Source organism: Petaurus breviceps, unplaced genomic scaffold, assembly GCF_028583685.1.
Source record: "Petaurus breviceps papuanus isolate PSGF00001 unplaced genomic scaffold, PetGlider_PUasm1.0 90977, whole genome shotgun sequence".
Lineage (NCBI taxonomy): Eukaryota > Metazoa > Chordata > Mammalia > Diprotodontia > Petauridae > Petaurus > Petaurus breviceps.
This window is the reverse complement of record NW_027187391.1, coordinates 44,658,108-44,672,348: the sequence shown is the minus strand read 5'-3', so window position 1 is coordinate 44,672,348 and position 14,241 is coordinate 44,658,108. Positions and strand designations below refer to the sequence as shown.

At 39.9% G+C, this 14,241-nt stretch overlaps 1 protein-coding gene across 1 annotated transcript in view; it reads right to left on the bottom strand.

Annotated features, from left to right (window-relative positions):
- The window catches only part of SNX3 (sorting nexin 3), a 44,143-nt gene extending 32,933 nt beyond the window's left edge, over positions 1–11,210 (bottom strand). Inside the window, exon 1 of the mRNA XM_069077099.1 lies at positions 10,735–11,210. Coding sequence (XP_068933200.1) covers positions 10,735–10,896 — 162 coding nt within the window. The 5' untranslated portion in view covers positions 10,897–11,210. The remainder of the gene's footprint in view (positions 1–10,734) is intronic.
- Positions 11,211–14,241: the final 3,031 nt, after the last annotated feature.

Below are 14,241 nucleotides of genomic sequence, written 5' to 3'. Positions count from 1 at the left end.
ACAACACCCAAACATGAAAAAGGAAATGACAGTATAATATCCTTGATTAAACAATGTACAGAAAAAAGATTCGAATACATTTATAGTAAAAATTTTTCTGCTGAGTTGAAACTGAAGACAATTCCATTTTTGCTTGTTGTTTTTGCCGTGTGTGGTAAATGTTTTACAGAAGCATTACTCTTGATAATTATGTTCATTACCTATTATTTGATTACTGTATTGTGTATTTTTCAATTAAAAAATGAAAATTAAAAATCTGAAAACAATTCAAATGCTTGCTATAATGATCAAAAGAAACAGCAAACAACAACCATTCTTTATTTACATTTGCCCCATTCCCTCAAGACACACACCGAGATTTTCCAAAAATAAACATATCCAATCACACTGCATTCACTAAAAATATTAACCATATCTTTCATGAACCTAATAAAGATGTACCATTAATTTCAAAATATTTAAGATTTCTATTTCATCTTCATCTCATCCTTCAAAATTTTAATTCTTTATATATGTTTTATAAAATACATAATGCTAGGGGCAGCTAGGTGGCACAGTGAATAGAGCACCGGCCCTGGCCCTGAAGTCAGGAGGACCTGAGTTCAAATCTGGCCTCAGAAACTTGACACACTTATTAGCTATGTGCTCTTGGGCAAGTCACTTAACGCTGACTGCCTTGCCTTCCCCCCTCCAAAAAAGAATTTATGTCAGTACATTACAAAACTCCTAAGTAAACATACATATGTAAATACAATGGAGTACAAAATAAATTTGTTTTTCTTTACCAAGTTGAACAAGTGAAATATCATTTATTTCGTATTCTCTGCATCTTTTAGTCACTTGTATGGCTCCAAAGATAACGTTTGTTATAGAATGCAGTTTGCAAAAAAAAATTTCCTGTTCTCAAAGATTCAAAGATGCCCTTGATACATATGTAGATTATTCTCAAAGATTTTGTAGAGGTAAGAAAGTAGGCATGAGTCACACAGTACTTAAATTTTTAACACACACTGATTAGCCATTGATTATAACCCCAAATACATATATAACCAAGAAATGCTAATAAAGTTTACATGGCAAATCAAAATAGGTTTAGTGAATTCACAGCTAAGCATTCTGCTACCAACTATATATAAAGACCAATTTTTAAAAGAACATTAAAGGAAAAAAGTCAGTCAACAATATTTAATCATCATAGATTTACCTATATATTAGTTCAGGATTTAAAAATGTATAGTCTGCCTTCAATAAGCATAGTCTGAAAAGGGATGAGTAATATTGCATATTTACAGATAAGTATATTTATGTACTGTATATAATCCTCATATGAAATATTTTATGTATGTATATGTATACCACAACTATATATGTGACTATTCCATTCATAGCTGCATCAAGTGGCAGCTAGGTGGCACAATGGATAAAGAGTGGTGCCCGGAGTCAGGAAGACTCACCTTCCTGAGTTCAAATCTGGATTCATACACTAACTAGCTATATGACCCTGACCAAGTCACTTAACCCTGTTTGCCTCAGTTTCCTCATCTATAAAATGAGCTAGTGAAGAAAATGGCAAAACACTCTAGTATCTTTGGCAAGAAAACTACAAATGGGATCACAAAGAGTGGCACACAACTGAACAACAAAACTTTCATTTTACAAATGAAGAAAATGAGGCCTTGGTAATTTGCCCCAGGGTCACACAGGCAGTAAATGGAAGAGCTGGGATTCAAATACAGGTCCTCTTAACTTCAAATCCTATGCTCTTTCCACTGTGTATCATGCCTATTTTATTGTTGAGTGAAATTATTTTAATAGACTATACATGGCTCTAAGCCACACAAGAATGGAAATATACTGGTATTAAAAGGAAAAGCCTTTACTTGGGGTCATTCAAAGAACTCTGTAGTTTAAAAATTACATTACCTCACAAAACTAGTTAAGCTGAATGTGTTACATTCCCCATTTTACTTTTTAAACACAAATGAATGAATCTCTAATTATTAAATTACAGGCACAGTAAATAGGCTGAGGGGGTTGATGCAGATAATCTCTACAACCCCCTTTAGCCATGTAAATCTATGAAGCATAGGTGTATTTCAGGAGGCAATGGAGCTTTCTCCAGTGTGATTACTCATTTGCTAGATCCTTCAGGTGGTGGTAAATATTCAGTATTCATATTCTTTTACCACACTGGGATGCTGTCATACTGAACATTAAATTAAATTAAGTGTATTACAATTTGAAAACTGTAGTCTTAATTAAAACTCAGTTAACACATCTTAATCAAATGAGAATGTTTTTCAGAAGTATGAAATTCTAGATAAATGAGGTATTGCACAAAAGACAAAACACAGGTCAGAGACCAACAGAGTACTCCTATGAGATCCAACCTCAAAAACCTATCATTAACAGTGCTGACATTACTGCTATGCATGGAAAGCAAAAACACTGGGTCGGTATGGATCTAAGAAAAGGCTATTACTGTCATTCTGGACTCTCCACTATTTTACCCACCTAATGTTCACCCTCATACTGGTTGGCTCTGTTTGTATCAATATGGACAATGAGCCAGACTTGAAGAGAGAAAGATCTGTAAAGCTTTTAAAAAGAGAATACTGAATACACATCTTTCATTGGTGGTTTTGTGTCATAATTCTGAACACCAATCATACTGTTCTGATTTAGATGATGTGAGACAATATAATCAGAGAATCACAGTTGGAAGGGATATTAGATGTCATCATCCAATTCCGCAATACACAGTTCACACTTCATATAATATCCTGACAGACCATCTATATAATCAGGATTCTGTCAACTTAAAGAGTCATACAATCCAATTCTGCACTAGTTTGTTACTGAGTTCTTTCTTACACTGGGCATAAGGATGAATTACTTAATTTAATCGAAATGTGAAAGTGTATATAGTGAATGAATGCTGTTTCCTGTGGACTGCTTAAACTGATATGCCCGTGATCCTTGGCAAGTCGCTTCTTCAACTGTAAAATAGGGATAATGACATCACCTACTTTGCAAGGTTGTTATGAGGAGCAAATGAGATATTTGTAACAGGTGCTATGTAAATTCCCTTTCCTTTCCCTTGAGAATGGTAATATATGCCTTGAGAACCTAGCAAGATGCAACTAGCTTCTTTCCTATGATAACTGAATTGTTCGGTTGTTTTTCTTCATGGTCACTGACTCACTTTCTAATGTCTGCTGCTCACCAATTCTAATCTCTGATGCTCTCTTATTTTATTCTATGTCTCCATTCACCTGTCATTCATCTCAAGTTCTTTTTAACATAGGTGAAGCTACATATACTAGTTGTAATTAAAAGTTTCTGGAAACTTTTTATTTACTTCTGAGAAGTCCTGACTTCTTCTTTGCCTCCTAAAGATGTTTTTCAGCCTATATCTTGGTTTAAAGAATTCAAACACAAAGAGAAAAGAAGACTTACAGCATGTTATAGTAGTAGAAAGATCACTGACTTGGGAGGGTTTCAAATGAGACCTGGTAATTCTTGCTATAAAGCTAATTAGATGTGCAACTCTGAGCACAACCTCTGTGGGGTCAATTCATCTGTAATAAATGAAATGTTTTAACTAAACAGTTCTTCCTCTCTTGGTGAAGAGTAGCCAATTTTCATTTCCCTAAAGTCCTATAATCAGTAGTTACAGTGGCTAGTGAAGTTAAGAATCAGAGCATGAAAAGAAGACATTGCTGGTAGTAGGCCCCTCCTTAATGATAATTCTAGCAGGTCACTGAGAGAGGAGGGACATAGTAGCAGTGGCCAGCTGAGAGATCAACCATGTACAACTTAAAATCAATACATTAATTTTAAAAACAAGACATTCCATCACTTAGTTCTAGGCATTGTCTCTGGCTTTTACCCCATACATGGAATGTTCTCTCCTCTTCTCTCTAACGATTGACCTCTCTGGCTTCCTTTAAGTCTCAATTAAAATCCCATCTTTTACTGAAAGCCTTAGTCAAACCCCTCAATTCCTGTGCTTTCCCTGCCAATTATTTCCTTTTATCCTGTATATCCCTTGTTTTTGTATTTATTTGTTTGCATGTTGTCTCCCATACTAGACTATAACCTGATTGAGGACAGAGGATTGGGTCTGTTTTGCCTCTTTTTGTATGCCCAGTACTTAGCACAGTCCCTGGCACATAGTATGTGCTTAATAAATATTTACTGAACATCAATGTGTACTGGACAAAATGACCACTAGCGTTTCTTTGAGTTACAAACTCTATGACCCTACTTGGGTGAGATAGTGCAACCCGTTATAGTATAAGTTTATTTGTACAGTTATTTTTCAGTTGCGTCCAAACTTTCATGAACCCAAGATTTTCTTAGATTGGTTTGCCATTTCCCTCTTCAGCTCACTTTACAGATGAGGAAACTGAGGCAAACAGGGTTAAGTGATTTGCCCAGAGTTACTAAGTGCCTAATGCTGGATTTGAAATGAACTCAGGTCTTCCTGACTCCAGGCCCAGCGCTCCATTCACTGCACCACCTAGCTATCCCATAAGTTAAATTTAACTTACATTTTGTAACTATAAGATATTACATAAAAATAAGTGATTAATAATATTAGTTTTTGGGGTGGGTAGGTAGTACAGTGAATAAAGCACTGGCCCTGGAATCAGGAGAACCTGAATTGAAATCCGGCCTCAGACACAACACTTACTAGACTGTGACCTTGGGCAAGTCATTTAACCCCAAATGCCCTGCCTTCCCCTCTCCAAAAAAGCAAAAAAAAAAGTTAGTGTTTCTTTGTAATAACTCTTAACCATGCTGGCACATAATTCTAAAGTTACAAAGATAAACATTCTAATCCAATAAGTATTTGGTAGATGCAGTGAGCACAGAGGTTATGCAGAACAGGAGAAGGAAGAGCCATTGCATATCATTTCCTTCTTTCCAAAGTATTAAATCATTTCACCTAATATTTCAGTTTCATGTTTGGCTATGTTGTATGTGGTTGTGTGCTTGTATGGTAGGGCTTTAAAAGATGTGAATGTCTTCCTTCTGTGGTTCCATGATGCCCTTTGAAGCTCAAAACAGGCTTATCAATAACGAAATCAATCCATTAAATTGATCCAATTGCACATGTCCATTTTACTTGTTTAAAAAAATTTAGCAACAGAAACTTACTCTAAAATTTAATTAATGCATCGTGATACCTTTAATTACAAAGATTTTTTTTTTTGGAACATCAAAACAACATCATAAGATGTTAAAATGGTAAAATTTCAATACCTAAGACTAGAAATTCTTAACTTCCCTGGCAACTTTGCTTTAAAGTTACATCATGAACTGAAATGCTACTCTATTTCCTCCTCAGCCTTCTTCTCCAGGAACCTAAATCATTCTAGGTCCTTTCGGCTTTCCCAAACCTTTAAATCATTCCTGTTGCTCTCCTTCAGACTTACTAAACCACCAGAACAGTTTTAAAAAACATTATCATGATAATCTTGTTCATTACAGACTTAAAGTGCTATCTTTGTGTCCAAAATGGAGAATGGGTAACTTAAACCTTAATCTGCCATCATCTAGAAAAAATTACTTCAAGAATTAGTCAAATTTTAAGGAATTTAACATTTTGTGACCCCATTCATTCCCCTCTCAGTTCTGTTTCTGACTTTCCTAACTTTGCCATCATTTCTCAGCATTAGTCTCATCTTGGAACATGGGACCTCCTCATGCTTGAACATTCATCAGCCATGGGCCCCCTTCTCCCACTAGTGAGTTCCTTCCCAATACTCCATTTTGGGAAGGGGTCGAAACACTAAATACTATCCCCTCCTTTAAAAATTCCAGCACTTCACAAATATTAGTTGACTATGTATAACTAGGATTTTTGTAAGCTAACTTCATATGAATCATATTGATAAAAGTACTTTTTTTTTTTTTTTTGCTTTTGGGAGGGGGAAAAGCAGGGCAATTGGGGTTAAGTGGCTTGCCCAAGGTCCCGCGGCTAGTAAGTGTTAAGTGCCTGAGGCCAAACTTGAACTCAGGTCCTCCAGACTCTAGGGCCAGTGCTCTATTCACTGCACCACCTAGCTGCCCCATATAAAAGTACTTTTTAAAATACTGCAAAATATCCACATTTTAGACAGTCACAAGTCCCATTTAAGGAAAAGCTTTTTAAAAAGTTAGTCTATGGGAAATAAGACACACAGGCACTGGGGTATGGAGATCCATCTTGCCCTACTGTAAAGTTGGAGGGGAGATGAGGTAGGATACATGAGAGAGCAGATTGGGGGAGGGAGTATACAGTGGGACTGCTGTTTTGGGGTGGTGAGCAGGCAAAAGATGGGGAGAAAATTTGTAACTCAAAATCTTATGTAAACTAAAAAAAAATTTAATTAAAAAAAATGCTAGTCTAGGAGGATGGACCCAAGATGGTGGAGAAAAGGCAGCAACTTGCCTGAGCTCTCCCCAAAACCTCTCTTAATACCTTTAGATAATGCCATAAAATAATTCCTGAAGTAGCAGAAACCACAAAAGAATGGGGTGAAATAATTTTCCAGCCAAAGACAACTTAGAAGGTCAGCAGGAAAGGTCTGTTACACCTGGGTGAAAGTTGAGCAAAGTCCAGCACAAGCCACCCCAGCTCAGACTGGGCTCCAGCAAACCATGAGCAGGTCTTGGAAGCCAATGAATCAGTAGCTGCAGCAGTAGCTTCCAGAGCTTTCAACAGTAAACGAATCAAACAACTGGTTAGAAGCAGATTTACAGGGGTCTTTTTGCCAGCACTGAGGCAGGACTCTGCTGCTTTGCCCATACTTAGATCCAGGTCACAGTGCTGGGTGGCAGTCCCAGGTTGAGAAGGCACCAGCACATAAGAGCTTGCAATGGAAAGTAGACCCTTGCCACAGTTCCAGGGTGGAAAAGAGTTCTTGTGGTCACTCACAAACCACTGCCCAGTACAGGACAGTAGTAAACACAGCTCCTTAGGTCATACTACTTTGGAAGAGCTGAAAACTTACAGGTCTCTAAGAAGTATCTCTGAAAAGAACTCAACAAAACCCCTGAAGCTTGGGACAATGAGCCCTCCATTATGGAAGCTGAGCCCCACTTTAGCAAAAATGTTAAAAGTCAAGAAATAGGCTGAAAAAATGAAAAACAGAAAAATTATGACCATAAAGATGTACTATGGTGACAAAGAAGATCAAAATACACTCAGAAAAAGATGACAGAGTCAAAGGTCATACATCCAAAGCCTCAGAGAAAAATATGAATTGGTCTCAGGTCATGGAAGGACTAAAAAGATTTTTGAGGGGCAGCTAGGTGGGGCAGTGAATAGAGCACCGGCCCTGGAGTCAGGAGGACCTGAGTTCAAATCCGACCTCAGACACTTAACACTATAGCTGTGTGACCTTGGGCAAGTCAACACCAATTGCCCTACCTTCCCCCCTCCAAAAAGCAAAAAAAAAAGATTGTGAAAATCAAGTAAGAGAGGTAGAGGAAAAATTAGGAAGAGAAATGAGAGTGATACAAGAAAATCAGGAAAAAAGAGTCAACAGCTTGGTAAAGACATCAAAAATACTTAAGAAAACAACACCTTAAAAAACAGACTAGGACAAATGATGAAAGAGGTATAAAAATCCAATGAGGAGAAGAATACATTAAAAATTCCATTGGACAAATGGAAAAAGATACACAAAAATTCACTGAAGAAAAAAACTCCTTAGAAATAGAATTGGCCAAATAGAAAAAGAAAAGGAAAAAATACAAAAGCTTACTGAAGAAAATCGCTCCTTAAAACTTAGAACTGAGCAAATGTAAGTTAATAAACTTTATGAGAAATCAAGAAACAATCAAATAGAATAAAAAGAATAAAAAATAGAGGATGTGAACTATCTCACTGGAAAAACAACTGACCTGGAAAACAGATCGAGGAGAGATCATTTAAAAATTATTGTGCTACCTCAAAGTCTCAATCAAAAAAAGGGCTTAGACATCATCTTTCAAGAAAATATCAAGGAAAACTGTCCTGATATTCTAGAACCAAAGGGTAAAATAGAAATTGAAAGAAGTTACCAATCACCTCCTGAAAGAGATCCCAAAATGAAGACCCCCAGGAATATTATAGCCAAATCCCAGGTCAAGGAGGAAATATTGGCAGAGGCCATAAAGAAACAATTCAAGTATCATGGAGCTACAGTTAGGGTAACACAAGATTTAGCAGCTTCTACATTAAAGGATCTGAGGGCTTGAAATATGATATTCTGGAGGGCAAAGGAGCTAGGATTACAACCAAGAATCACCTCCTCAGCAAAAGAGCATAATCTTTCAGGGGAAAAAAATGTATTTTCAATGAAATAGAAGACTTTCAAGCATCCCAGATGTAAAGACCAGAGCTGAATAGTAAATCTGACTTTCAAATACAAGAGTCAAAGAAGCATAGAAAAGTAAACAGGAAAGGGAAATAAATCATAAGGGAATAAAAAGCTGGGCTTCTTACAGAATTAAAAAAGAAAAAAGAACCCTAAGACCAATAAGAGAAAAAAATTGAGATTCCATTTAGTACAAAAAGACTTTACAAATACTTTCAAGGGAAGCATCAAGCAAAAAGAGGAAGTATAAGAAGAGAATTCTGATTCATCTGTGTGGCAGGATATGCTAAGCTATGGAAGCTCAGAAATAAGAATGCTGAGATCTGTTTTATCAGAAAAAGGCAAACTCATTGGTGAATAAAGGCAAATGGGATAGCTCTGTTAAACAAACCATCACATAAGGTTAAATTAACAGTCAGCTAAGAAACCAAAGACAAAAAAACAAGAATCCAATAATATTCATAAAAGCATTTCTGCCACAGTGAAGAACTGGAAACCAAGGGGATACCCATCAATGGTGCCATGGCTTGAAAAAATATGCTATACAAATATAAGGATACATGATAAAATAAAATTTAAAAATTGGAGAAACATAGGAAGATTTTTATGAACTGATACAGGGCAAAATAAGAACAAAAACAACACATGTATTGATTGCATAACAAGGGAAACGAAAAGATCACTAAAATAAAGCCTAGAGAACAAATAATAAAACATACTTTCAGGACACAGAAGTGGGAAGTTGGGGGAAACATAACTATTAGGGTTGAATGTGTTATACAGCACTGAATGCAACTACTACCCCAAATTTTGTTTGTTTGTTTTTTTTTAACTATAAGGAAGGATTCACCTTGTAAAGGGAGAATGAAGTATCCTCTCCAGAAATGACTGAAGTAAATACAAAACATCAATAAAAATGTTTTCAGGCCAATGTCAACATGCACTATGCTATCTTCCATTTGAGGAAAGTGATATTTAGGCACAATGATGTTTAGATTCTTGAAGTTCAAAAAAACTTCATCTAGTTATTTGACAAATAAAAAGAACAAGGCAATTAGAAATAACTGAATTGTGAGATTCATTTTTAAACAAAAATAGATGCTTCCTAGGTAAAAACTTCACATTAGTCAAAAACATTAAAATAAGAGAATGAAGTCCAAGAGTGGCTGAAGCCAAATTCTTAAAAATTTCCATTAATATGAGAACACTAATTTATTTATGCAAATTTTAGTTCATCCAAAGCCAAAATTTTGTTATACCTAATTTTAATCAACTAATTTGTCATGTTTTAACAGCTGGATTAGTCTTGTGTAATTAATTTTTAAAAGATACTTACCTTGTAAATTCTTTAATCCTAAACTACAAAGAGTGAAGCACTATTCTCAATTAGCATCTTTCAAATCATCTGAATTACTTATCCCCAACAAATACTAGTCAGAAAATTATAAGTGTGTGTTTCTACTTCAGTTGATTCTTTCATTCAGTGAAGTGCAAATCTGGAAATTAGAATGTGTGTATGTATTACCTAAATGAGTAGATTTCCCTCAATATAGTTCTAGTTCCTTGATTGTGGGATGTCTAACACTCTGGCCCTAGGCCCCTAGCCATAACAGTGGCCAAGTGCTAAAGGGTTCACTCCATTCCTTCAATCCTCAATGCAAATCCAAATCAGCAGCACCTACTGGTGAGCCTTCCCTTTTTCTTTTCTTTTTTTTTTTTTTTTTAAATAAAAGTCATGAAACTGCTTCCTTGGTTTGCTAGATTAAGGTGGGGTGAGCACCCCGAGGCCTTTCCAGGCACGTCCACCAATACTCCAACTATTAGGGAAGGGCCTGGAGCATCCAGTTTGACAACTACTGGGAAATCGGTCTCCAGGAAAAGAAAGCGGGGGTGGCTTCAAGTTAAATACCGCTCTTTCCCATCGCACCCCAGTCCCAGAAGCTGTTGATTTAAAAGACGCTTCCCCCCTGCCCCCACCGAGTAGAGGTACTCCTCCCAAACCCAAAGTCATCCCTGAGATAAGGGCAGGAGGCTCCAGGGGTGGGGGGGAGCCAGGGCCCCTCCCTCCCCAACGGGAGGGGGGGGTGTCTCACCCCGACGCAGACGCTATGACATTCCCCTTCTCTCCTACCCCAACGCCAAACATGCCCCTTAGGGGTCACCCCCACCCCCAACCACCAGGGGCCCAACGTCAACTATCAGGGTCCGAAGGGATAGGATGGAGGGACGAAAGGCCCCCGGCAGACTTCGCTCCCGCACCGCCACGCCCCATTGCGGGCTCGGGGCCCCGTAGGGGGGGGCAGGGGAGAGCTGGAAGAGGGGGGAGTCAGACTGGGCCAAGCGGTGGGGCAGGGAGGGTCCAGGGCGGAAAAGGCCTCACCTTGACCCTTATCTCATAGGTGGTGAAGCGGCCTCTGCCGACCCCCACTGTCTGCGGGTTGCTCACGTCGATCTCGAGGAAGTTGCTGGGCGGCCCGTAGGCGTCATTCAGGTTCTGCGGTTTGGTGATCAGCCGCCGGGTGTCCGCTACGGTCTCCGCCATTTCGCCGCTGCTCCCTCCTCCGCCTCCTCCTCCTCCCGCCGCCGCCGCAGCTTCTTCTTCAACCTCCACCGCCGCCGCCGCCGCCGCCCACCCGGGGGAAACCGAGCTCGAGCTCGCGCGCTCCCGCACGCCGGCACGCACGCACCACGCAGGCGCGCGCGCGCTCGTTCTACCTAGCTCTCTCGCTTGCCTCCCCCACCTTCGGGGACTACGGCGCAGGAGAGAGGAGACTTGGGAGCTTGGTCACCCTGCGGGAAGACACCCTCCCAAGTCCCTAGGGGAAAACAGCTGACTCGAGTGCAGGAAAACGCAAGCACACGAAGCGCAGCTGCAGGGAGGCCCCAGAGAGGAGGGAGGAAGGAGCTGCACAAGGGGGCGGGAGGATGTTCTGGGCGGGGGAAGGGAACCGCGAAGGGCACCACGGAATTTGTAGTCTTCTCTGTTCCTTCGCCCAGGGCTTGAAGGAATGTGCTCTTGGAGGAAGAGCGGGGGCCAGGTAAGACTACAACTCCCACAATGCACAAGGAGAAGAGCGCGCACACAATGGAGGGGTTTGGGCCAAGGGTGTTCAAGGGCCCGCCCGCAGAGAAAATGGGAAAAACGGGATGGGCTCCTCAGCCTGTTTCTCCAGTGTCAGCGATGCTGGGCTGGGGTAGCTAGAACACCGGAAATGACAGTCACGAGGAAGGGAGACGTGGCGGGGGAAGGGTTAAGTGAGCTAAAACTATGCAAGGTGAAAATTGCAATGGTCTGAGTACGAAAATAAAAGTAGGAGCAGAGGGACGTGCCGCAAAAGCTGACAATTTCAGCCCGTCCTATTGTTCCAGTGGAGCACTAACAAACACTCTCCACGTCATCCTTTGGTTTGTTAAATATTTCAAACATCAAAAGAAAGCAGCTAAGTTCTGCAGTGGATAGAACGCTGGGCCCGGAGATAGGAAGATCTGAGTTCAAATTCAGCTCAGACACTTACTGGCTTTATGACTGGGCAAGTCACTTAACTTATGTCTGCCTCACTTTCCTTAACTGTAAAATGGGGATTATACCAGTACCTTCTGAGGATCGAATTAGATTATAGTTCTAAAGGACCTGGAACACAGTAGGCATTTAATAAATGCTTTTCTACTTTGCACCTTCCCATCCACCACCTCCTCAGAAGACACAGCTAGAAGAGCCCTTGGACATCTGGTCAAGTCATCTGGTGCTGTCACAATCTCAAAGATAAATATGATCAACATTTTTTAGTATCTATAGCCTGGAAGAAACTACCTGTCTTTCAACACTTGCACTTTGCTATTTTCCCCCCAAGACAGCGATAATAGTGATACATCATTCACTGGGAGATCAATTCAACTATCCAGATAAGTTTGAGGATGGGTTCTATCAGCCACCAATATATGCCTTATATTTTCTAGGTTTGCAGAGCACTTTTCTCACAACAACGGTGAAACACAGTCAAAAAGTATTACAAATGAAGAAAAAAATTAAGTGATTTGGTCACACAGCTAGTAGGTGCCAAGACAGGAATCAATCCCAGGTGTCCTGGTTCAGCCATCCCTCCTCTATACTACCATGTCCAACATCCTCTCTACAACAGAATCAGAGAATCACAGTCTTGGAAGGGGCATTAGAGACCACCTTGTCCAAGCTATATCTGGACAATAGCCCCCTTTATGGTACCCAAAGAATGGTCATTCAGTCTTTGCTTGCATCAGTCAGCCAATAAGCATTTATTAGGCCTCTACTATGGGTTGGAGAAGGCAGAGAGGAAAGAGTGCTGTCTCTGGAGTCAGGATGTCCTGAGTTCAAATTTGGCCTCACACACTTACTAGCCTTATGACCCTAGACAAGTCACTTAACCCTGTTTGCTTCAGTTTCCTCATCTGTAAAATGAGCTGGAGAAGGAAATGGCAAACCACTTCAGTAGCTTTGCCAAAAGAACCCCAGATGGATTCACAAAGATCTGGGCACAAATGAACAGTAACAACAACAAATAGGCTGGAGTTACCAAAAAAAAAAAAAAAAAACAAAAGACAGTTCCTGCCTTCCAGGAGTTCACAATCTAACAGAGGAGACAACATGCAAACATCTATGTACAAACTAACTATATGTAGGATAAATAGGAAATAATCCACAGAGGGAAAGCACTAGAATTAAAAGAGACAAGGAAAGGCTTCCTAAGGTGGACTTGAAAGGAACTGGGGAAGTTGGGAGGTAGAGATGAGGAGGGAGAGTATTCCATGAATGGGAGACAGCCAGAGAAAATGCCTTGAGTCTAGAGATGGTGTCTTGTGTGAGGAACAGCAAGGAAGCCTGTGATAATGAACTGAAGAGTCTCTTGGGGGTTGAGGGCATGATGTAAAGTGTAAGAAGACTGGAAAGGTAGTGGGGGACTTGGCTTGAATGCCAAACAAGATTTTATATTTGTTCCTGGATGTGATAGGAAGCCATGGGAGTTTATTGAGTGTGTGTGATGGGGGGAGCAGGGAGGAGTGACATAGACAGACTTGTGCTTTAGGAAAATCACTTTAGCAGCTGAACAGAGAATCAACTAGAGTAGGGAGAGACTTGTGGCAGGCAGACTGACCTGCACTATTGCAATAATCCAGGCAGAAGGTGATAAGGTCCTGTAACTAGGTGATCCAGAGAAAAGAGAGTATATATGTGAGAGAGGCTATAAAGGTGAAATCGACAAGCCTTAGTAACAGATTGAATACGGGGGAGTGAAAGATAGGAGTCAAGGATAACACCCACTGGAACGTGGTGGTGCCTGCAACAGTAATAAAGAAATTTGGAAGATTTGGGGAAAGGATAATGAATTCACCTTTGGACATATTATTAAGTTTAAGATATCTACAGGACATCTAGTATGAAATATCTAATAGGTATTTGGAGATACAACTGGAAGTCAGCAGAGGTTTGGACTGGGTAAGTAGTCTTAAGAATCATTGTGGTGGAGGTAACTGAATTCATAGGAGCTGCTGAGCTCACCAAGTGAAGTAGTATAAAGGGAAAAGAGAAGACAGACCAGGACAGAACCCTGTGGGACATTAAATGTGAATGAAAAGGAGCAGTCTGATAGTAGGAAAACCAGGATGAAGTCACATTTGCTTCAAGTGCTTATATTGGGAGTAAGGAAAGAGACCATGAGGAATGTAACCAGTTTATTCGTATTGTCTGTGGTAAGGGAAGTCTACAAAAAACTTGGAAAAAACTTTCCAAGACAAGTCTGCATACAGAATGTCCAAAAGTTGTACTATAGTTATAAGTAATTAAAACTTAAAATTCAGGGGGAGGAGCCAAGATGGCAGCATAGAAACAGGAAGACTCCCTGCACTCCCCCCA